Source organism: Leptonychotes weddellii, chromosome 6, assembly GCF_054177405.1.
Source record: "Leptonychotes weddellii isolate Sample4059 chromosome 6, ASM5417740v2, whole genome shotgun sequence".
Classification (NCBI taxonomy): domain Eukaryota; kingdom Metazoa; phylum Chordata; class Mammalia; order Carnivora; family Phocidae; genus Leptonychotes; species Leptonychotes weddellii.
This window is the reverse complement of record NC_138374.1, coordinates 8,868,889-8,892,428: the sequence shown is the minus strand read 5'-3', so window position 1 is coordinate 8,892,428 and position 23,540 is coordinate 8,868,889. Positions and strand designations below refer to the sequence as shown.

The following is a 23,540-nucleotide window of genomic DNA, read 5'->3' as shown; positions in this document are numbered from 1 at the left end:
TCCCAGGACCAAGTCCCACATCAGGCTCTTTGCTCAGCTCGGAGCCTGTTTCTCCCTCTGCCTCTCCCCACGCTCATGTTCTCTCTGACAGATAAAATCTTAAAAAAAAAAAAAAAAAAATGAATGAGTCCCTACTGCCTAAACGCATTCTGAGCAATCCTAGACTGGAAAACAAAACAAAACAAAAACACTATAAAAGACATTATTGGGAAAATTGACCCCATTAGATATACTGTAGATAACTATTGTGCTAATGTTTCATTTCCTGATTCTGGTCGTTGTACTGTGACTATATGAAACAGAGAGAGAGAGAGACAGAAAGAGAAAGGCAAAGTATTAACAATTGATGAAACTAGGTAAAAGATTTGCAGTGGTTCTTTGTACTATTCTTGCAAATTTTCCACAAGTTTGAAATTATTTAAAAATACAAAATTTTAAGATGTGATGAGGAATCTGAGACCCAGGCCCACCGACACTAGAACCCAGCCCTTGTCCAGGGCAGCCCAGCGCTGTCCCACTCCCTATGAGCAAGGCGGTGTGTGATTCCAGGAGGAGAGGGTATCAGGCAGCCAAGGAAGAAGGGATTCCTTCTCAAGGGCAGGAGATGAGCCAAATCAAAAGCTAGAGCCCTCAGCACTCTCTTAGGCCAGAAGCCTGGAGACCTTTATTACCAAAACAAAATAACGGTAATCAGAACAAAACAAATATTCCATATGGTTTAATCTTTATTTTTGCAGGATTTGGCAGGAGCCGTAAGGTCTGGAATGGTGGGTCTTTTGGGGAACTCTGTATTTATTAAAATGGTCTGGACACTGGTTCATATTATTCTTTTTCTTCCTTTGAAGCGGGAATGGAAAGTCTCCTGATAAATGGGCAGTGCGTGGTCCAGTTTAGGTAACTAACTAGTCTCATATCCTTTTATGCTCCAGTACCAAAATGTACTCCTGCAATTTACCTTCTTGAGATTCTAAGTTCTCAGCTACCTAAACTTGCTAAAAATCCTGTGCCAAGTAGAGCACATGGACCCTTGGTCATGTCAACAACAGGACAAAGTTTCACCTGGAAAGTTTCATCTAAAAGAATCTTATAAATACTATAAATTTACTACAGGGGATCTAATTCATCCTTCTTAGAAGAGAGATGGAGTTTATATTTTGTTATTCTACAAGTTCCACATAGTTTACAAGGTTAACTTCTTCTGCCAAATACTGAAATTCATCTTCATGAAACAGGGCAACAGACACCCAGGTTGCTATATCATAATGTAAGCTTAATTTAAAAATTATTTTAAAAACTGTTAAAATACACATAACAAAACCTACCATCTTAACCATTGAAAATGCACAGTGCAGGGCGCCTGGGTGGTTCAGTTGGTTAAGCGACTGCCTTCGGCTCAGGTCATGATCCTGGAGTCCCGGGATCGAGTCCCGCATCGGGCTCCCTGCTCGGCGGGGAGTCTGCTTCTCCCTCTGACCCTCCTCCCTCTCATGCTCTCTGTCTCTCATTCTGTCTCAAATAAATAAATAAAATCTTTAAAAAGAAAATGCACAGTGCAGTAGTGTTACATATATTCACATTGTTGTGCAACCATATACCCAGGACTTTTTCATCTTGCAAAACTGAAACTCGGTACCCACAAAATAATAACTCCCCAGTGGCCTTGCCCAGCCCCTGGCAACCACCATTCTGCTCCCTGTCTCCATGAATTTAACTCTTCTAGGTATATCTGTGGAATCACACAGTATTTGGCTTTTTGCGACTGGCTTGTTCCACATAGCATAATGCCCTTAAGTTCCATCTATGTTGTAGTGTGTGTCAGAACATACTTCCTTTTTAAGGCTGGCTAGTGTCCCATTATATGCATTCACATTTTGTTCATCCATTCATCCATGGGCGGACGCCTGAGCTGCCCTCGCCCTCTGGTAATTGTGATTCATGGCTGCCACGAACTAGGTATACAAATATCTCTCTGAGATCCTGCTTTCAATTCTTTTGTATATATATCCACAAGGGGAATTGCTGGATTATATGGTAATCCTATTTTTACTTTTTTGAGGCACCTTGTTTTCACAGAAGCTGTATCATTTTTCATTGTCACCAACAGTGCACAGGGGTTCCAGTTTCTCCACGTGCTCACCAACACTTGTTCTGTTCTGATTTTTTTTATAGTAGCCATCCTCATGAGGAGGAGGTTAAACTTTTCACGTTTAGCGTTTTGTTGTACAATAAAAGGCTGGCTCAAAGAAATATTAGGAACCAGCGGTGCCTGGGTGGCTCAGTCGGTTAAGCGTCTACCTTTGGCTCAGGTCATGATCCCAGGGTCCTGGGATCGAGTCCTGTGTCAGGCTTCCTGCTCAGTGAGGAGCCCGCTCTCCCTCTCCCTCTCTGCTGCTCCCCCTGCTTGTGCTCTCTTGCTCTCTCTCAAATAAACAAAAATCTTAAAAAAAAAAAAAACCCACACAAACACACAAAACAAAGAAATATCAGGAATCAGTGAAAAGGCATGGAAGGCATTATCTTATCTTTTTTTAAGAGTTTATTTTAAGTAACCTCTATACCCACTGTGGGGTTCAAACTTACAACCCTGAGATCAGGTGTCGCACACTCCACCGAATAAGCCAGCCCGGGCACCTCTATCTTCTCTTATTTTAGGAAGGAATGTCCTTTGCCAGTTATTTAGCAAGACGGCGCTGCGCTGGAGAGAAGACGGAAGCTAGCAAGCCCGTGAGGAGCCTATTGCACTAGCTGAGCTGAGAGCAAAGGGGTGTGCAAACTTTATCAGGGTCAGGGGAACGAAAGGACCGAGATGCTAGAGCTACACTGCAGATGAAATGGATAGGGCTTTTTAAGTGACTCCATGACGGACACGAGAGATTGGAGTCAATGATCCCACTGCACCAGGTCGCAGCAGGTAGAAGTGGGAGCAGAGAGAAGGTGACAGGCGACCCCCTGATGACACCACCGAAGGAGGTAAAAAGAAAGCAGGGGACTTGGCTAGAATAAAGGAATTTTGATTCATCTGTCCCACGTAGGCTTGTCCTGCCAACTATTTCTCCCCGAGCGGAGCCAGAAACCCTCCCCAGCTTTGGCCCAAGTGTTCCAGCAAAGGCATGGCAAGGGCAGGCTGAGTGCTGGGCCGGCTGAGGAACAGCTCTCAGCCCCCTGGTTGCAGCCTGCTTGGGGACCCTCAGCTCTTCCTTTTGCAAAATGAAATCCACTGGGTGTGGGTGTGGGGGCGCCAAGCCCTTCTTAAGAAAGCCAAGCCAGGCCCTGGCTACTGCTCTGGCAGGTGGGTGGTCCCTCCTTATGGGGGTGCGGGGTGGGCCCCGTGCTTTCTCCAGCAGCAGGGCAGTGAGGACAGGTCGTGGAGGAGACTTGAGGCACCTTCTCCAAGTTGGAAAGGCACGCTACCTTAGACACAAACGACACGTTGTCAACAGAATATGGAACCAGCCATCCTCCCACAGATTAGAATTTGGTGATAAAGTCAGTGTTTCTCAGTCATAACAGCGAGGAGAGAACATGGTGTGTGGAAATTATTCGAGTCCTAGCATTCTGCTTTCTATAGAACCAGCAAGGAGCTTACATTTCAACAACAGTAACTACCCTTAGCCTGTCGCACATACCGAATATTTGCACCGTGTGTGTCTACGTGGGCTTGCATACCACGGCACATACATTTGGTTTTCATTGTCCTGGACTGACTGGAGGAGTAAAAGCTCTCTCCTCCCTGGAGAGAAAGTGGGGGTCAGCCCATACATTCTCCAAGTCCAGCATGTGGTTTCCGTCACATGTCCCTTATTAAAGTCCGTGGGAGCTGTGTGGGGGTCGGGGAACGCGTGGCCCCCCAACTCCCTGAGGAAAGGGGGGCGCTAGTACCAGAGTTAGGAACCAGAGCAACACGTAACAAGGTGTCTCATTCCAGACTGGGTCGCCATGGTCCTGATGTCAGGGACGGACGAGATCCCCAGCGCCCCGGGGGAGCCGGACCATTCCATGGTCACGCCAAAAAGAGGTGGGCTGAGGACTGGGGAGAGCACGTGCATTGGGGCAGACGGGCCCTCCTGGCAGGCAGACAGCAGGGAGAGGCTTGGAACTCCCAACACCAGCCTCATCCACACGGGCTCAGGACAATCAGGGCTCCAGCCGAGACAAAAGTCACCTTACACTTAAGAAAGGCGTAGGTGGGGATTTTCCAGTTTTGTTCTTACAAAAGGGAGGAAAAAACCCAAAGCCACAATTTAAATAAAATGAATATTTGCTTTTTCTTTATCATTGGAGGCATGTCCCAGTCACCTTGATTATCATGTTTCCATACTTCTAAAGAAAGAAAAAAGGATCTGCAATGGATATCCATATATATTCTCAAACTAAAGCAGGGAGTGACCTTCGCTGAGAACGCCTAGAATAGTAAGGGCAGGCATATGCAGAATTTCACCGGGCGCCTCGCTGGCTACGTTAGTAGAACATGTGACTCTCGATCTCAGAGTCATTGGTTTGAGCCCCACAATGGGTATAGAGATTACTTTGAAAGAGAAAGAAAGAATTTCAAATTCTCCTCGATCCTTTCTCATTTTTATCTTCTTTTTTCCCCTCTGGTAAGTCCTATTCAATCATTCAGAAAGTGTTCACTGAGAGCCCACTAGGGGCTGTTTGGGGTCTGGTGACAGAGCCTCGGGCAGGCCAGAGCAGACCTCTGCCCCCAGAGCTACCAGTCCATTGAGGAGACAGACAGACAGACAGTAACACAAACAGGAAACACGGTCTGTAGAGAGCAGGCCTAACACAAGAATGCAACAACATTCTAATTGTCATGTCGAAAGCCAATGGTTGGGTGCTAATTTAAATGGGGGGGGCGCTGCTAGAGGCCTCCCCAGGGGGAAGCCAGCAGAGCCAGAACAGGGAGAACGGCATTCTGGGGGTGACAGGAGGCTGGGCCCCAGTACGGCGGGCGGGTACCTTGCTCTTCCTCCGGCCAGGTGAGGGTAGGACACCTGTCCAAGTCCCCAGCTCGCTGGTATCAGAGCCAGGGTGAGAACTAGATCCTCCCCTAGTCCCCTGTTGTCCTCATTGGCCCCAGGTGGTTCGCTGCCTTCATCCCTTCCCGTGTGTGTGTCTGTGGTGTGTGTGTGTGTGTGTACACGTTTTCTTTTTACTATCAAGTCAGGTTTCTTTGCCTTGCCTCCTCTTACCTCCTGTGATGCCCTCACACCTTCCTTCAAGCCATAATTTCAATCTTCCCAGACCACGCGTCCTGCTTATGTCAACATGTCCTTCTAGGTCCTCACGATCAGCGTGCCGCTCTCTTGTGGACTCTTCCCCCAGGACCACACCGGTAAGAGTGCAAGGGGCTGACGACAGCAGTCACGGTGGCGGCTCACCCCCGGAGGAGGAGGGCTGCAGAGACCGTGACCCCAGCAGGACGGTGGGAGGAGCTGGTGCGGGACCGGCAGCTGCTACTGGGTTTTCTGCCTCTCCGGCCCTTCTCTTCCCCGCGCCGGCACGAGTTTCTCCGTGGGCCCAGAGCTCTCTGTTCACACGCCCCAGCAGCAAGGGTCTCTGAGCCTTGTAGTGGACATGGCCGTGTGTGCATGTTGGTCCTCAGCAGCTCCCCCTACCCCATTGCAGGAACGCGGCCCTGGGCCAGGTGGAAACCATCCCACCTGCAAGGTCATTGTCCTCACCTGGCTGGGCCTGGGTCAGCTGAGGCCAGCGCTGCTCAGCCCCTGGCCTTGTGCCTTCTGCTTCCTCCTTCCCCTTTCCCCAGATCGCTCCCTCGCTACACCCCCCTGCCCAAGGAGCCCTGTACGGCTCTGTGTCTGGGAAATCTGACCCAAGACCAACCTGTTCCTCTCCCATAGCCGTAGTTACTTATATACTCCGTGCACCTGCTACTCCCAGTCAGCCTCTCCTCATCTAGGGACGGCCCTCTTCTGCTCTTTCCTTCGATTCTAGCGCCCTCCTTCTGAGGATCCGTTAGAAGGCCATTTCTTTCCCGCGCTGGCAGCACATGAATTTTCGTTTTTACACTTAACAATCCAGGGAGTGGCATTCCAGAAAGGAAATGGCAGCTTGCAGAGAACCAAGCCGCACACCCCCCCCCCCCGCCCCCCGCCAACCTCACAGAGCGGCAGCTGGTTCAGGGGCGGGGAGGGCGGGCTCGGGAAGCCCACGCTCTTATCCAGGTGACGGGCTGCAGGTGCTCTAGGAAAACTGGAGAAGCACCGACCTCAAGCACTTTTCAATGCTTTTCTCACGGATTTTTTTGGAACCGGAATTTCTTAGTTCACCAGCCACGTTGGCCACGCTCTCTGTTGCATCCTTCTGAGGCTTTTCTCGCGGGGGCCCCCCTCCGGGGGCTCCCTCTGGGAGAGGCTTAGATGCTTGCACATTCCACCCTAGGTCTCCTGGTGAAAACAACAAACCAGTTTAGCTGATGCTAAGAAATCATCTGGCTTGTCCATTTTGTGGTGGGTATGCTCGGTTTCTCTCCTGGGAGATGAGGATGCGGCTTCTCCTCGCCGGCTGGGACATGGCCCCTTCCAGCCATGGCTGCCCCCCACTGCCATCCAAGGTGGCTCCGGGGGGCTGCCAGGGAGGACGCTGTTTGCACACAATGGCATGCCAGTGTAGGAGCCCACCCCTCCTGAGGGGCTTCACTCGGCCTTCCACTCTAGCGCCCAGGGCTTTCTTTCAAATTCTTTGTATTTCAGCCAAATGAAATGGCACACTGGTCCCCAAGCATGCCCTGTATTTCTACCTGCACACGGGGTCTTATTCCATCCCTTCTGCCAGGAATGCCCTGACCCTCCTTTCTCAAAACTGACTATTGGTCAAAGATCAACTCCCTCAAGAAACGGCTCTGATCGCCTCCATTAGATGCAAGCTTTTCTTCCTAAGAGCGTCCACTGGATTTTGCAGAGAGCTTTCCAAGAGTGGGCACGGGGAGAGCCCCCGGCCTCTAGGGATGTGGGGCTACAGCCCCGTGATGTGCGGGGTCAGTATGAGGGCTGTTCGCCCCCGGACCACCCCTGCCCACCGACCAGCCGTAACGACATGTTCTCATGGGCCAGGCGGCTCTTCTCTCCAAATGCCACTGCGGCCTCACGTCTCTAAGCAGGTCACAACTCACATGAGCCGAGCAACCGTGTCACCTATTCATACTGGTGCTTTTTTTTTTTTTTTTTTTTTTTGGTGGGAGAGCACTAAACCAAAACAGGCCTGCCCTCAAGTACTGGGATCCACAGACCCATTAAGCCAGGAATTCCTTATGCAAAACAGCCAAATGTCCCCCGACAGCTCCTCCCCGCAAGTGCCGGTGGATGTCAAGACCTGTCAGCCCCCCGGTGCTCCTGGGGTCCTTTATTCCTCTCTCTCACTGTTCATTGGGCAGCAGGTGACCATGAAGGTAGCTGTCGAGGCACAAATAGCCCCACAAGCATAATCTTCTCCTCTGGTGAGCTAAGAAGCTGTTCAGCACGTACCTATTCACCCTGCCCCCTGCCCCCATGTGTGAACACGCCGTCAGGCAGAACCACGGATGCATCTCTTAGCATCCTTAGTCACTGCCCATTAAAAGGCAAACAGACTGGTGCTTCTCCAAGGTTATAAAGAGAAACTCCTCATTTATGTACATCAAATTTACAACTCTTCTTTATGGGCATTTCTGTTGTTCTTAATGTGTTAAGAGCCTGCCACATTCAATCGATCTCACTATGGACTCACTGCTCAGGAATGCTTTCTAAACATTTCCACCCAGTGCTGTGAAGCTGAGTCCAAGGAGCAGACCCATCCTGAGGGCCTGGGAGCCCGGTCTCAGCACCCACCTGACCCAGACACACTTTCTCGAGGGAAGTTTCTCCGATGAATCCAGTCTCTGGCTGGCTTTCTCAGAGCAACGTGCATCATTCCTATGGTCCAACTTGTGTTGCTTGTCTCAAGCCTTTAGAAAGAATTGAGACATGAAGAAGGACTTCAGACATGGTGGACCAGGCACTCATGGGGAGGTGGCACCTGGTATGGACCTTGCAGATTTGAGTGTCTGCAGCTGGAAGAGGTTGGGCAAGACAGGTGAAGGGACAGACTCAGGGGAGGTCAAGAAATGGCTGAGAGGGTTTATGGAAGGGAGAGGTAGCAAAAGTGGACAAAGGAGTTGGGCATGCCAGTGGGGCGGTTGAGGTTTCATGCAGTAGGTAATGCAGCGCTGTCTGATGTGAGACCAGGAGAGACAGATCAGAGTCAGATGTGTGTCAGGCATGTGAGCTGGCTGGGAAGGTTGGCAGGCTATTGCAATGATCCTGGTAAAAGGGACTGGGGGCCTGCACTGGCCCGGTGAGGCTGGAGACAGGGAAGAAAACGGGGGAGAGACTGGGCTGCTATATCAGGCCTGGAGATCTCAGAGCTAAGTCATCCATCAATATAAAATGTCTCAAATGTGCAGATTTCTCCTTCATGGCTTTCCTTGCAGAAAGATGACTTAATTCAAAGACAACCCAAATCTGAAAAAAATCAAGGAAGTGGCAAATAAGAAATACAATTTATATCAAGAACATTGGCCCAGATGGACCAAAGGAAAGGTTTACCTTCCCATGCATAGTTTAATCAGGGGGGGAACGAAAGGCAAGAAAGTTTCTTTCTGCCCCCTGGTGGCTTCTGGGAGAATTGAACTGGAAGGGCAGAACGAAGAAAGGGGACCAGTTTCTCCACCTTGAGCCCAATGTCACAGAGCAAACACCACTCCAACCACAACGAAGACGTTTCAGACGTCCTGACATCTCAGATCTTCTGCCTGAGGTCGGCGAGCGGAGGTCGGGCCCCCGCCAGTGTGGTCTGCTGAGTGTGAGCAGGTGGTTCTGCTCACTGCCCAGCTGGACAGTGGAGTCGGCCGCAGAGATTCTAACTCCGCTTCCACTGAGCAGTTGCTAGAACGTGACCTGGGAGCAGAGCATCTGACAATGCTCAGGAAACAGCTCCACTGGGCCCCGTGTCGAATCCACCGGCCCAGGTGCTGGGCACACAGATCTGCACACAACAGAATGCACTTTTAATTAAGTTGGGGTTTTCTGGTTTGGGGGGGTGTATTGGGGGGGGGGTGGTAAAAGCGACCAATCTATTTGCAACTTTCATCTTCCAGCTCACCTCTTGTTCCCCACCAGGGCGGCATCCTGCAGCCCTGTATAACATCACTTCTTTTCCACTCAAAAATGTGCTTTTGATTTCCCTTTTGATAATGCTCTTCAGCTAACATGTGGCCCTGTGAAAAGCCAAAATTAGGAGGTAATGCCTCTTCCAGAATTTGCCTTCATGCAGAAGAATAATGCAGAAGGACGAAGAAAAGCAGGAGCAGTTGGGGGCTGGCTGAAAACAGTCCAGTCATTATCAGTTAAACTGTGACTGGATACGGCAGGCCCACTGTGCAGAGCATTCAGCGCGGCCTACAAAATGCTGCTGGTTTTCCAGATATCCTGTTATTTAGTTTTGTCTCAAACAAAACAAACAAAAATGCGCATAATTGTACTGGGCCTCAAAACCCATTTTAATCTCCCAGTATACCAAGGAAATCCTGAATAGTGGTGCCACTGGAGAGTGAGGCCCTCCGTGGGCTCCTATGAAGAATTGTTTATCCACATTCTATTAGAGAAAGGCCAGCCAATAGAAAGTTTGTACCCTTCTAACATTACAGCGTCCTTTGTAAACGGGCATCTCAAATGGATTCTAATTCCTTAGTCTCGAAGACCTGTTTAGTATGGTGAATTTTGCGGATAACTGTAACTTATCCAGTTAATAGAATCTTTTTGTGACTTTAACAATTTCAAATAGAAGTATTTGAATGCATTCTATCCTTTTTCCTGGATTGGAGTATACCGAATGTACTTTAACTGTTTCCTTGACAATTCAGCATTGTCATTACCAATGTCAACTCTGACCTGACGATGTTGTGTGCTCAGGGGTTGATGTTTGGGGTTCTATGCCTTGGACTGGTAGGGTCTGCTCTTCCTTTTTTCTTTACTATTTTGCTAATACTTCCTTACCTTTCTTTTTGTCGACATCTGCTTTGGGCAAGGTGTAATGGGCTGCAGAGCAGGGGCTAGGCAAGGCCACTTCTCAAGGCAACTGTCCTCGCCTCCTACCCGCTGGCCCCCCACCTGCCCAGTTCGCCTCTCCTGATGAGGAAGCTGAGGTTTGCTTGCCTTCTGGTCCTGGCCTAAGGTCCCACAATTAGTTAGGTGATCCGGGGACTTGAACCTGGTCCAGCTTATCACTAGAATCCAGGTTCCCTCCATGTTTTGTTTTGTTAACTTACTAAGGTTAATAAAAGGATCTGGTTGCCAGTGGAACGTGGTCAGAAAGTCGCTCTAGGTCTGCTGTTGGCCCTCCCCACCTTACAGTCCATCTTCCCTTCTCCAGAGCAGGCTCCCAGAACTGCCACCCAAGGGGGCAGTGTTGAATGTCAGTGGGCATACCGCAAGAGTTGGCCAGGAGGTGATGTACACCCTTCCAGTTCACTTTATCCTTTTCCTTTGGCACCAAAAATTTCTTCTCCTTATGCCTCATGGCCCAGTGGCTTTCCCTTGAGTAAGGCATGAGCTCTAGGGCCTGGATTCAAGCCCAATTTAGCTTCTAAGAGCCAAGTTTGTTTCTTTGTTTGTTTTCTTTTAACCTTACTTTTGGATACTCCGTTATGTTCCAGATGGTGAAGAGCCCTGGATAAGCAACCTGCAGATAAGCAAGGCCCGAGATTCATCATCACTCGCTGGTAATGCTGACATAGGACAGTTTCCATATCTTAACAAAGGCAATAAAGGAGTAATAGAAATGAACAATGCGCTCATTATCGTAAGCTCAAAGTGGTCTCCAGACTTTCTCCTCCCAACTTGGATCCTTTATTTCCAAACTCTCTTGACAGCATCTTTGGTGACATTATCAGAAATATTAATTACTGCAAGCATGAACCACCAGCGGCTGTAGATGCAGACTTCATAATTACACGCAGTTGGCCACATGTGGATGTTTCTCTGGCCGTCTTATAAAAAGCATATGGAACAGAATTAAGTAAATCACAGTGTGGCTCTCAAGAATAGGCAGATGACCAGGGAGACCAGAGACAGTGATCCTTAATTCCTGTAGGCATTGCCCTCACACTGTGCAGAGCCCCCTGGAGGCCGCTGACCAACCTCAGGGGCTCCCGCGAACCACCCCCTCCCCCGCCCCACGCCCCGGCCCGCCAGCTCTGTTCTTGGGTGGCCGCAAACAGTCTGGTGAAGTGAATCCAAACGAATGTCTCCGAACCTACATCATGCGCCTCTAGTGAAATTCCACGAAGATCTCCACGTTGAGGACATTGATAGGCAGTTTGGGTCAGAAGTAGGCTGTACTAGGGAAAAAAACAACAGTAATCAAAATCACCCTTAAAAATACAATAGTAAAGGCATAAAAAAATCTCTAAGGCAGACCTGTAAATCAATCTCTTCTGTCTTCTGGACTTATTCATGTGAGGTAACCACCAGCTGTGTATTCAACAGTACAGAGAGATGTGTAATGAAGATTTATTTTTCCCATTTTCTTCTGCACACAGGTTCACTGCATATTTTTGGGAGAGATGCATATAAATCCTTTTATTGGTATAGATTCAAAGATTTTTATTGATAAATCTATAAAAAATTTTTTTTCTACTTGATCAAAATAAACATATAACTAGAACTAGAAACCTGAAAGAAAATCTGAGATGCAATATAAAAATGGAAATAATAGAGACGCCTGGGTGGCTCAGTTGGTTAAGTGTCTGCCTTCAGTTCAGGTCATGATCTCAGGGTCCTGGGACTGAGCCTCATGTCGGGCTCCCTGCTCAGCGAAGAGTCTGCTTCTCCCTCTCACTCTGCTCCTCCCCCTGCTTGTACTCTCTCTCTCTCTCAAGTAAATAAATAAAATCTTAAAAAAGAAAAAAAGGAAATAAGAGAAGAGCATAAATACTTTAGAAATATTTCTGGATTAATCTCTAGTCATTCAAATTGTTCATTAAACATTATCTCTGCACATATTTTAACTTTAAAGATTTTATTTATTTGAGGGGAGGGGCAGAGGGAGAGAGAGAATCTGACTCGCTCAGCGAGGAGTCTGACATGGGGCTCCATCTCACAACCCTGAGATCATGACCTGAGCTTACCCAACTGAGCCACCCAGGCGCCCCCATGGGTTTAACTTTAAATCACAGCGACGTGGCAGTTATATCGGGAAACTGAGGCAGCCTTGTGGTAATGAGATACAGCAAATTCATACGTATGGGCAGCTACACTTTAATCAAAGATGGGCCTAGACTGCTCAATGTAAATTACAATGAGAAACCAGAAAACATCAAAGTAAGTTGCCCTGAATGTTCTGCTGCATTAGCTCCATGGTGTTTTGCCATATAGAAATGTATAAAATATATCAAACCATGACATTTTCATTTCGTAAGATGGCCTTTCTGCAGCACCGTCCACTAGAACTTGCAACAGTAGAATCGTTCTGTATCTGCACCTTCCAGTATGGCCGCTCTCGTGGGTTCAATTGTGTCCCCCACAGGGGCGCCTGGCGGCTCAGTGGGTAGAGCATGTGACTCTTGATCTCGGGGTCATGAGTTCAAGCCCCCTGTTGGGCATGGAGCCTACTGAAGAAAAAGGAATTGTGTCCTTCCCTGCCCCTAGCCCCCTGACAAAAAGACATGTTGAGGGCGCCTGGGTGGCTCAGTTGGTTAAGCGACTGCCTTCGGCTCAGGTCATGATCCTGGAGTCCCTGGATTGAGTCCCGCATTGGGCTCACTGCTCGGCAGGGAGTCTGCTTCTCCCTCTCCCGCTCCCGCCTCTTGTGCTCTCTCTCTCTCTCACTCTCTCTTTCAAATAAATAAAATCTTAAAAAAAAAAAAAAAAAAGACATGTTGAAGTCCTAGCCCTCAGTGCCTTGCCGGTGTATTAAGATAAGGTCATAACTAGATTAGGGTGAGCCCTAAATCCAGTATGACTGGTATCCTTATGAGGAGCTGACATAGAGAAACACACAGAAGATGGCCTTGGGAAGAGGGAGGCAAAACTGGGAATGAGGCAGCTGCCAGCCAAGGAACACCGAGCACTGCTGGTAATCTGCAGCGGCTGAAAGGCGCAAAGAAAGACTCTCCCTGGATCGATCAGAGTAAGCACGGCCCCGTCGATACCTTGATTTTGGACTTCCAGCCTCCAGAACTGTGAGAATCAATACATGCTGTTTTCAGCCATGCAGGTTACAGCGTGGTAACCTGTTACAGCAACCCAGGGGCCCCACATGGCTAGCTATGAGCCCCTGACATGTAGCTAGTGAGGCTGAGAACTGAATTTTAATTGTAATTAAATGAAATAGACACATGTGGCTACTGTGGACAGGGCAGCCTGATCAGTTTGTAGGACTTCTACAATAGTCCTATACATCGAAGCCCGTTTAGTTGACCGTTGAACAACACGGGACATCGACCCCCCGCGTAGTCAAAAATCTGCAGATAACTTTCGACTCCCCAAAACTTAACTCCTAATAGCCTCCTGTTGACCAGAAGCCTTACCAACATAAACAGTCGATTAACACATATTTCCTATGTCATATGTGTCATATACTGTATTCCTACAATAAAGTAAGCTCTCGTAGAGAAAACACAATGTTATTAAGAAAATCAAGGAAAATACATTGACAGCACAGTACTGTATTTATTGCAAAAAATCTGCGTAGAAGTGGACCCATGAAAGCCCGTGTTGTTCAAGAGGCAACTATATTGAGCTGATTGTTTGAATTAAAATTGAGAATAATCATACTCTTACTAGTGAGCTTTCATTAAGCACACACTCTCTTTCACTGTATATGTATGTACATATAATCTTTGCTCTAATGGTCAATAAAGCATCAGCAACGGTTAGCTTCCAAATTCCAATCTGGTCATCTCTGAACATTTTCAAATATGCTGAAAGTATATAGAGGTGTCCACATACAACTGAGCTAAGATCCTTAAGCTCTGAATTCACAAACTTAAAATGCTATTTTTCTTATTTCATGATCAAAAAGCTCCATTAGTTGAGAGATGCTATTCAGACTCACTGAATACTGAATTAACGAAGTGTGATGAATGGGACTTTATGAAGTATTCATGAGTCCTGATTTAACACTAATTAAATAAAATTTTATAAAAGGCCAGTGTTAAATGATTTTAAGACCCTGGCACAGACTGACAAAAGCACAAAAAATTAAGGTTCAGGGGAAAATATGATCCAAAAATCACAGAATTGAATTACGCAAGCAGGGAGCACAACATTTATACGTTTTTGGTATGATGGCTTTAGCATGCAACATTTGACTAATTTTAGAAACCACTTTTTGTCTATTGGTTTTAATCAAACTGTAATGATCGAAGAAACAGATATTTATGCTAGTCACTCTTGGTCTGCCTAATGCATACCAGACAAGTGAAGGATGTCTTTCTCTCCTCCGAGGTGGCTGAAACATTTATTATTGAATTCCATATTAAAGGGTAATTCTTAAAAATCACAAATGCCACATAACATTAAGATTTGCTGTGCTAGGTTTCATTTCTTTTAAAGATTTTATTTGAGAGAGAGAGATTGCACACGAGGAGAGGGGCAGAGGGGGAGGGAGAGAAAGGGAGAGAATCCCAAGCAGACTCCCCACTGAGCACAGAGCCTAATGAGGGGCTCGATCCCACAACCCTGAGACCATGACCTGAACTGAAATCAAGAGTCAGACGCTTAACCGACTGAGCCACCCAGGTGCCCTCAGTTTTGTTTTGTTTTTTAACAGCACATCCATTTGGAATTGCTTCATATTACAGGTGGAGAGATATGGTGAGGAACCCAAGTGATAAAAATCTGCAAGCTATTTTGGAGCTCTAAATGAATAAAAATTTGGCATGCCAAATATATTTAGCAACTTCAATTCTTGGTCTAATTGAGAATTAGACTGTCAATAGGAAACTATTTCCTAGACAGGACTGGACTGAAGATACCAACTGTGATATCCAATCGATATAAAAATGCAATTTTACTTAGTATTAAATCTTAAAAAGCCAGCATATTTTTTAAAGTAAAAATCTTGGCTAAATTAACGATGGCCCACCCTTTCCAGGTACCCATGTTAAGGGCCTCTGTTGTATAAAGAATCAATGAATCAGAACCTTAATTTTAAATAACCTTAAACTTTTAAGTAAGACATTTTCTAACTGGGAATTTTGGAGACGTTCAAACTGTAAAAATGGTAGGATAGTCTCCTAGAAAATATTTAGTTGAGGGACAATGAGAGGAGGTGGAACTAACTTTTAAAAGCTATACCTGAACGTTCGAGTTCAGAGGAAATCCCTACTGTTGGGGAAAGGCATAGGATCGGGGAAAATGAGGGATAAGAACCATGTGACTGAGTGTTACAAACAACTGATGAGAACCATTAATGCAGGTCAATTACAACTCCCAGTGCCCATGAGGTGGGGCTCAAGTCTCAAGCCCCCTTTCTCAAAAGATACTAGACACAGCAGACTATTATCGAACAGCCATTAAAACAATTATATTCTTCCTCATTTATTTGCATGTTCACAATGGATTAAAATGTTCAAAATTATGAAACAATATACATAGCATGATTCTATTTTTATTTAAAAATAAAACAAGACATATACATACATGTAGGTAGAAAAAAGTCTGAAAGGGTACAACATCGAAGTGTGAATGGCAGGGGTGGTGGTTACTGATGGCATGGTAACAGATTTTGTATTTTCTTCCGTAGATTTTTCTACACTGCCTAAGTGCTCCCTGGTGAACACGGGCCACTTCAAGGAAGAAAAACAACAAAGCTACTTCCATTCTGGGAAAAAAAAAATGTCAGTGGGTATTATAACCAATTTAAATCACTTGGAAAATAGGATTCATTTTATCCTAAACCTACTAGGGTCCTCTTTACTATAAAAAAAAACCACACAAAATGCTTGTAAACGTATTCCATAAATATACCATGTACTATTATGAATGATTATACTTTGCTTTATATTTATGAGAATTTCTCTGTAAACTAAGCTTTTTAAGAGAAATTATATTTGAGTTTGCTACCTAAATCCCATGCCTAATCCCCGTGGGTAAAAGAATGTCTATTTCCTAATTTCTCATGTGAAATCCAGATGTTTTGCTTAAAGTGAGATTTATTTTATTTTTATTTATTCCTGAGAAAGGAATCCACCATGCTTTGATTTAGGTAACCAAATGATCTGGAATTCCCATAATTACTGTAAATGAGATATTATGATTCATATAGCCAATGTTTTACCTCTGTTTTCTGCATATTCACTACAGGTAAAATGTAGTAAAAAAACCGAAAAGTAAGGAAACATACGTCTTCTAAGTACTGACCAGCAAGAGCCACGGCAGATAGAAACAGCTTTATTTTTTTTTTTCATTCAAGATTTATCAAATGGACTGTTCAAAAGGCATACACGAGAGCAAAAAAAATCACATGCAATCAGACTTGTTTTGTTTTACAGTCACTGGTTTTCTTTTGGAAAAGAATACACGTTTGAATAACTTCTAGATCAAACATTATGTTTCCATTTCACTTCCTTCTTTTCTTTAAAGTTAGAAACCACCAACACTTTCTAGATAGCTGGTCATCATATTCCTTCTCATTTTTATTCACACTGAAATAGTATAAAGCCTATAAAATCAAACCACATACTGCTCAGATATCTGAAAAGGTTCATTTACATAATAGGTTCTGCTATGTTAAGAAACCACACACAAGAGGTATTTTGCAAAATGGATAAAAAATAGGATACGCTGTCTGAAAGCAAAGATAAACAGTAATAATTTCTTATCTAAATAATTTTTAATCAAATGAATAATATATTCATTTGGTAATAGCCTCTTTTATAGAATATTAAAAAAAGTGCTCAGATTACATTTTTAAAAAATAACAAAAAATCTCACAGAACTGGAAGAATTTAAATAAAGACGGCAGTGTGGAAAACCTCAATTACATTTCTGCTCCTGAGACGAGGAGGCAGGTGTGAATTTACCTGCATCCATGAGGGAACTACAACTCTAAGAGGGTAAATGCACAGCTTCCAGCCTTGAAAACATAGAAACTGTCTTTGAAAGGTTCTCAAGTGTCTTTCTTTGGATGAAAGCCATGAACATAAAACCAGATTTCTCAGCTAGACTGCACGTCGACTGGCAAAGCCGGGTCACTTGCCTTGCTGTCCTTTTCTAGCACGCTATTAATACTCAGCCAGGGCGCAAAAGAACAAATAATTAACTCATTAGGATCAATACACTATCGATTCCCAAAAGAGCAGCACATGAATACAGCAACCGAGCAGAAGAATCTTCGTGCCCAGTTCTCTCTGGCGGTTCACTGCAGCCAACCTTGAATCCTGCCCTCAGGGGCAGCACCCCGGTTCCCAGACAAGGATGTGATCGATCACTTTCCTCTGAAGGAACCCTAACTGAATTCTGCAGGAGGAAACCAGAGTCATGGTACGATGTAAGAGTCAGGTTTTCCTTTCATGGGATACTCAAGAGTTGTGATCTTCAGGGCTCCCGTTCTACCTGCCAATCACGGACCTAAGAGTGGGTGTGATGCAGATGGCAGCAACGTGAACATTCCAATGCCAAGGGTACCAAGATGCGACCCAACCCACTGACTTTCCTAGTACTCAGATTACTCACAACACTTCCGAAGTCCTACTTTGAAACTTCTTTCAAAACTCAGGCATGTCCACAAAGCAGTGTATACAGCATAATTCTATTTATGTTCAAATTAATGTATGTCTGTGTGTAGATATATAACAGTTCTCTCCTTCTCTGGCATGGTAGAATTTCAGATTCTATTTATAGTTTTATTAATGTCTGAATTGCTTACAGTGAGTACCATTTTGTAAACCTAGAAACATTAAGCTATCTTCATTTTAGAGGGAGAAAGAAAAAAAAGTTCTGTAGGTTCTGAAGGCAGTTCCAAACAAGAGCCTATCAAATACTCTTGGGAGGCTATTTTGAAGAACAAAATCCCAGAAGAATGCAAAATCCACACAATCAGAGAAAATGGCTTTCCTCACTCCTCTATCCTCAGTTGGCAAAATACCTGCGTACGGCAGGTGTTACACACACACACACACACACACACACCCCCATCTGAATGAATAAATACAGTTTATTTGGATGTTGAATTTCTAGACATGTGATTTTTAAAATCATTGTTTTATGATCCCTCTTTTAGCTAACTGAAATTATTTTCTAATGTCTTACCCAAATTCAGTGCCTTTAGGAGGAAAGTTTAAAACTAGTAGTGGGTTTCAAAGTACTACGTTTTATAGTATGGTTTTTAAAAAAGATCAATAGAAAACAGGCAAAATGGGCAATGGGATGAACTCCATGGCCAAGCTGCTGACACAGAAGATGGGGGTCAGCTGAGAAAGAGCACAGGAAACTAACCCTCCTCTGTCATTATCATCTCCAACACAGCTCCGTTCTGTGAACCAATATGCTGAGTCTCCTTCCTCCTAGCACAGGGCCCGCCACCTTGATGGGGGTGGACAAGGGACATTTGCTGACTGGGTGAGGGGCCAAAAGAAAGTGAGAGGACAAGGAGCTAGCATGTGCTGACTCCCAAATCAAAGAGCAAGAAACGGATTGCTCCACCTCTTGCCCTGGAACAGAGGTCAAAATGATTCCTACGCTTCATTAAACATGATTTGTTGCACAGCTATAAAAGTAGTCAGATATTAACTAATTTTTAATCAATAACCAAAGACAAGTGTCCTGAGTTCTAAGGAGTGTGTATAGTTACTTCTGATGGGTCTTAGGTCAAGGCAGGAGCCAACATTTTTCCAAAAAACAAAACAAAAAAACCAAAAACCCAAACAAAACCTACAAAAACCTCCATTTCTGAGATTTTTAGAAACAGAGCAAATAATATATATACAACTAGGGTAATCACATATTTTGTTGTCCAACTGGGATACTTTTAAGAGTAAGATTATTTGAGAGTAATAATTATACTAGGAAAAACAAGTGTGCCGAGACAACAGATATGACGGAGGCTGTCCTGGGTAAACGAACATCTGATGTTCACACGACGTCCTTTCTTTAAGGTTTGTATTTTCTTTCTCTGAGTTTTCTATTAACTACGTAACATTCGGCAGTAATACTGAACACTGAGGAACAACAGTTCTGTTCTCTTGAGAAGACGTTTTCCAAGAGAGAAAACCGACACCCCACCTTCTCCCCAGCCTTCCAGTCTTGGAGCATAAACTAATGTCTTAAATGGATCTGAGAAAAGTCTGCTGTAATTTCTTTGACAAAAAAAGCACGATGGTGATTTAAATGACTTAAGATCCACTTATTCATTTTACTTTCCAAAATATTAACACAAGGAGTTTATACCGTAGCTTGTTCATAAAACAAACTTCCAAAATGATAAACCCCCACGAGGAGGCTAGGTCACAACCTATTTTTAAAATCTTTATATTAACCAGGAGATTCTCACAAATACATTGCCACAAAATATTCTAGAAAAGCCACAGAGAGTCAAAATAAAAAACGCCTCCTCTGTGGGCAGGCCGGGAGCCTCCCTGGGGCGCGGGGGTGAGGGGGTGAGGGGTGCAGATGACCTCAGTTCCGCAGCAGCAGCATCCGCTCGGAGCACGCCTGCCCCACCAGCCCCGCATACTGCAGCACGGCGGCCTCCTCGCTCGGGTCCTTCTGCTGTTTCTTATAAACGCCGTAAGGCATTATGGCTTTCTTGTGGAACACCTGCAAACGGTCAGGCTCCTTACTGCGACCTTCGTCCACTGCAAGGACAAAGAAAAGTCACAGGTCAAACTACTTTTTATATCCGAGTGTAACAATATTTAATTCGAATAATAATGACGCATGAAGATGTCCTCCTTGAGCAGTATGTTCCAACGAGGATGTTCATAAGTAATACCCTGCTGACAGGGAAGAGATTCCCTCCCCTGAGAGAGCTAAAACATCAGAAAAGAACTGTACGCAATTGAAGAACGGGTCTTCAACACATTATTTTCTCCTCATGGTCAAGTTTATAACCGTCTTGCCTGAGTCTGAACTGCGCTGATTTTGCCTCCCCCCCAAGCCAATGTACTGTCCGAGGTTTTCATCCCTGCGACAAAGCCATAAGGCAGTGGCCTGGGCGGACTCGAGCCAAGCAGGTCCTGGCACTGGGGGCAGGTTCTGGGGGCAGAGGGCAGACGCTTACAGCTCTCTGCGGGACGGGGCAGGGACGCCTAGCGGCTGCGGCTCTCCCTTCTCCTCTTTTTGCAGATAAACAAAACCAAGCAGAAGTGTTCTATGGAAGTTTCTAGGCATCTTTTAAGAGAACAGCTGGTCTGCGCCCTTCAACCCTTCCTTCACTGTGCTGCCTGCAACATGAACATCACAGCAGGAGCGTTAACCAACCCTCCCCCCCTCGCCTGAGATTAGATTTCCCTTAGGTCAGAAAACACAAAAGCCAGAAGGAACCCGGGTACCTGAGGACTCCGCATAATAAAACTACCGTACCAGCCCTGGACTACCTATGTAAAGAATTTCATAGAAAAAAGAAACTATCTTGTTTAAGCCAACTTACTTTAGGTTTCTACTATTGGCAGTTGCTCCTTATTCTAATACAGGGAACAACTTTGCACTATCAACTAAAATGGACCATGTCTTTATCACTGACTCAGCCAGGCCACTTCTAAGAATCATCCCACAGATGCGGTTCTCAACCCTGACCACATACTGGAGTCATTCAAGGAACTTTTTAAAAATACCAAAAAAGTTCTGGATCCCACCTCCAGACATCCTGATTTAGAAAGTGGTCTGAATAAAACCTGAGCATCTGTATTTTCTTAAGCTCTTTAAAGTGGGTTGAGTTGGAGCACCTGGGTGGCGCAGTCGGTTGAACTCCCAGCTCTTGGTTTTGGCTTAGGTCATGATCTCAGGGTCGTGAAATCAAGCCCCTTCGTTGGGATCAGCACAGAGTCTTCTTGAGATTCTTTCCCCCTCCCTCTCCCTCCTACCCCCACTCACTCTCTCTCTCTCTAAAATAAATGAATAGATAAAAATCTTTAAAAAATAATTTAAAAAAAAGGTGGGTTGAGAACCACTGTTGTAGAAAAACACACACAACAGTATTTATGTATGTGCATAAAGATATTTATAGCCACACTCTCAGCAGTACCAAGAACCTAGAAACAACACAAATGTTCACCATGGAGAACTGGTCAAATAAGTTAAGGTATATGCATATAATAAAACGCTACACAGCTATTAAAGACAAAGGAAGGTAGATTGTTAAGTGAAAAAACCGGAGGTACAGTGTAAGCTACTGTTCTTTATAAGCCTAGTATATGCACAGAAAAAATCTGAACAAACATGCATCAACCTTTTTACAATACTTCTCTCCATTCCCTTTGCCTAGAAAGACCCCTCCTTCCTCCAGGAAAAAACATGGCTCACCCTCTTGCTTCATCAGATGACTTCAAATGTTGGCTCCTCAGAGGGCCTTCCCTGACTCTCTATAAAACAGCATCCCCGCTCTCCTTAACTCCCTTCATGGCACAGACTACCACCTGACATACATAATTATTGTCTGTTTCCTTTTCCACTAGAAAGTTCTATGAGAATTCAAATTAAATGAAAAATTGTGACTGCTCTGCCCACTAATATTTCCCCGGTGTCTAGTACAATGCCTGACAGTAGGTGCTCTGTACATATTTGCTGAATGAATGACTGAGTACACATGGGAAACATACACATACACATACTCTCACCATTTTTTGGATTTTCTATAATTGGCACAAGGCTTTTATAATTTTAAAAAGTTGTTTTTAAGGTTGATTTAGGCATTTTTTAATTAATTTGGGTCTTCTGAAAATGAAAAGTGGGAATGCTAGTTTCCTTTTCAACAAAAGGATTCTTTTAGAAGATTTCTCAGGGTCTTTCAGCTATAAACTTCTTCAAGTCAAATCATAAACATAACAGCTTTCACAATAGAGTCGCTATAAATTCAACATTTTATTGGGCACCTCACAGAAGGCTCTATGTGTTTGAACATTTGAATTGGATTACATCCCTTTTTATTGTATAATGGAAGCAACAATTAAATGTTTATTCTTCCTCAACTGATGCTGCTTCCTCTACTGGGTATTCATTAATTAGTCTGGATTAATCATGCAAGATCAGTTTCAGAAGAGACAGAAGTCACACTATTTTTCCAATATCTAAAAGAGAAAGAGACATCCCATTTTATGGACTCATGTCATAGGCTAGCTGATCTCAATCATCAGAAAGTGACAAAGTGAGGGCATTCCAAAACTGACTGCACTGTACACCTGTTTAGAAATTTGTTAGAGAGAGATACAAGCTAATCATGTACTATTACCCCCAAAGAAATTCTCCATTGTCAGAGAAGGCCACGTTGGTCCACTTAGAACCCCACTTGGGAAGGCATGCAGACGTGAAGGGAAAGGGGTCACCAAGGATGCCAGCCAGAGGGCCCTCATGCCCTCAGAACCGAGTGCAGGTGTAGTTTTAGATTTTCACTTTACCCAGGACACATTCAAGGGAGATCAAGGGGCAGGGGGACAGCATCTGGAGGAACAGGGATCCAACCCCTCACTACTGATTTATCTCCAGTGCCATGCCCGGGCCGGTCTAGCCTCCCTGCTTCTACCACTTGGCTCTGCGCTGCAGGAGGCTGGAGCCAGGGGAGACGGAGCCAGGGTTTCTTCCCAAAACCTTTCGTCTTTCTTCCTTGGCTCTGCTTTTAGGCAGGAGCTCCAGCTACTACTTTTTTTTTTTTTTTTTTAAAGACTTTATTTATTTATTTAACAGAGAGAGACACAGCGAGAGAGGGAACACAAGCAGGGGGAGAGGGAGAAGCAGGCTTCCCGCAGAGCAGGGAGCCCGATGCGGGGCTCGATCCCAGGACCCCGGGATCATGACCCGAGCCAAAGGCAGACGCCCAACCATCTGAGCCACCCAGGGGCCCCTCCAGCTACTACTCTTAAAGTGGTCAAGGTTCCAGCTTCTACTGGTAGCCCTGGCGTGGCTCAGGGGTGTTCCAGGAGTGGCCCAGGAGTGGCGGTGGCTTCCAGCTATCACTCATCTCTGGGTCACTCTGTGCCTTGCCCAGCTCTCAGCAGCACCACTCTCTGTTATCACCAATTCCCTGCATTAAGTGTTCTCTGTTGTAAGTACCCCAAGTGGTTTTGGTACTCTGGTTGACTATACCAACTTCAAAATATGTGTTTTTAACAAATTACTCTGTCCAGCTGAAGCAGAAAATCCACATACTTTAACTCAGAACAAGGCCTCAGAAGTATTTGGAGTAAAAACAACTAGCGAACTTGATTGATTTCTGTGCTATAAGCCTCTCTAAAAATGCTATAAATTAATTTAGAAGCTTTATGAAAATTAATTAGATATATGTGTTTAACAGTAGATGCAGCGGCATTGCATCACAAGCCAACTTGGAATTCAGTAGTTGAAGCTTGC

General features: G+C 45.0%; 1 protein-coding gene across 9 annotated transcripts in view; it reads right to left on the bottom strand.

Moving 5' to 3' along the window:
- Positions 1-16,410: 16,410 nt before the first annotated feature.
- The window catches only part of ATE1 (arginyltransferase 1), a 163,441-nt gene continuing 156,311 nt past the window's right edge, over positions 16,411-23,540 (bottom strand). For all 9 annotated transcript variants that reach the window (XR_014146156.1, XM_081823377.1, XM_006738835.3 and 6 more), the window contains one exon: positions 16,411-19,834. Coding sequence is in view for 8 of the 9 variants with exons in the window: in XM_081823377.1 (XP_081679503.1) it covers positions 19,656-19,834 (179 nt within the window). In the remaining variant the exon portion in view is untranslated. The remainder of the gene's footprint in view (positions 19,835-23,540) is intronic.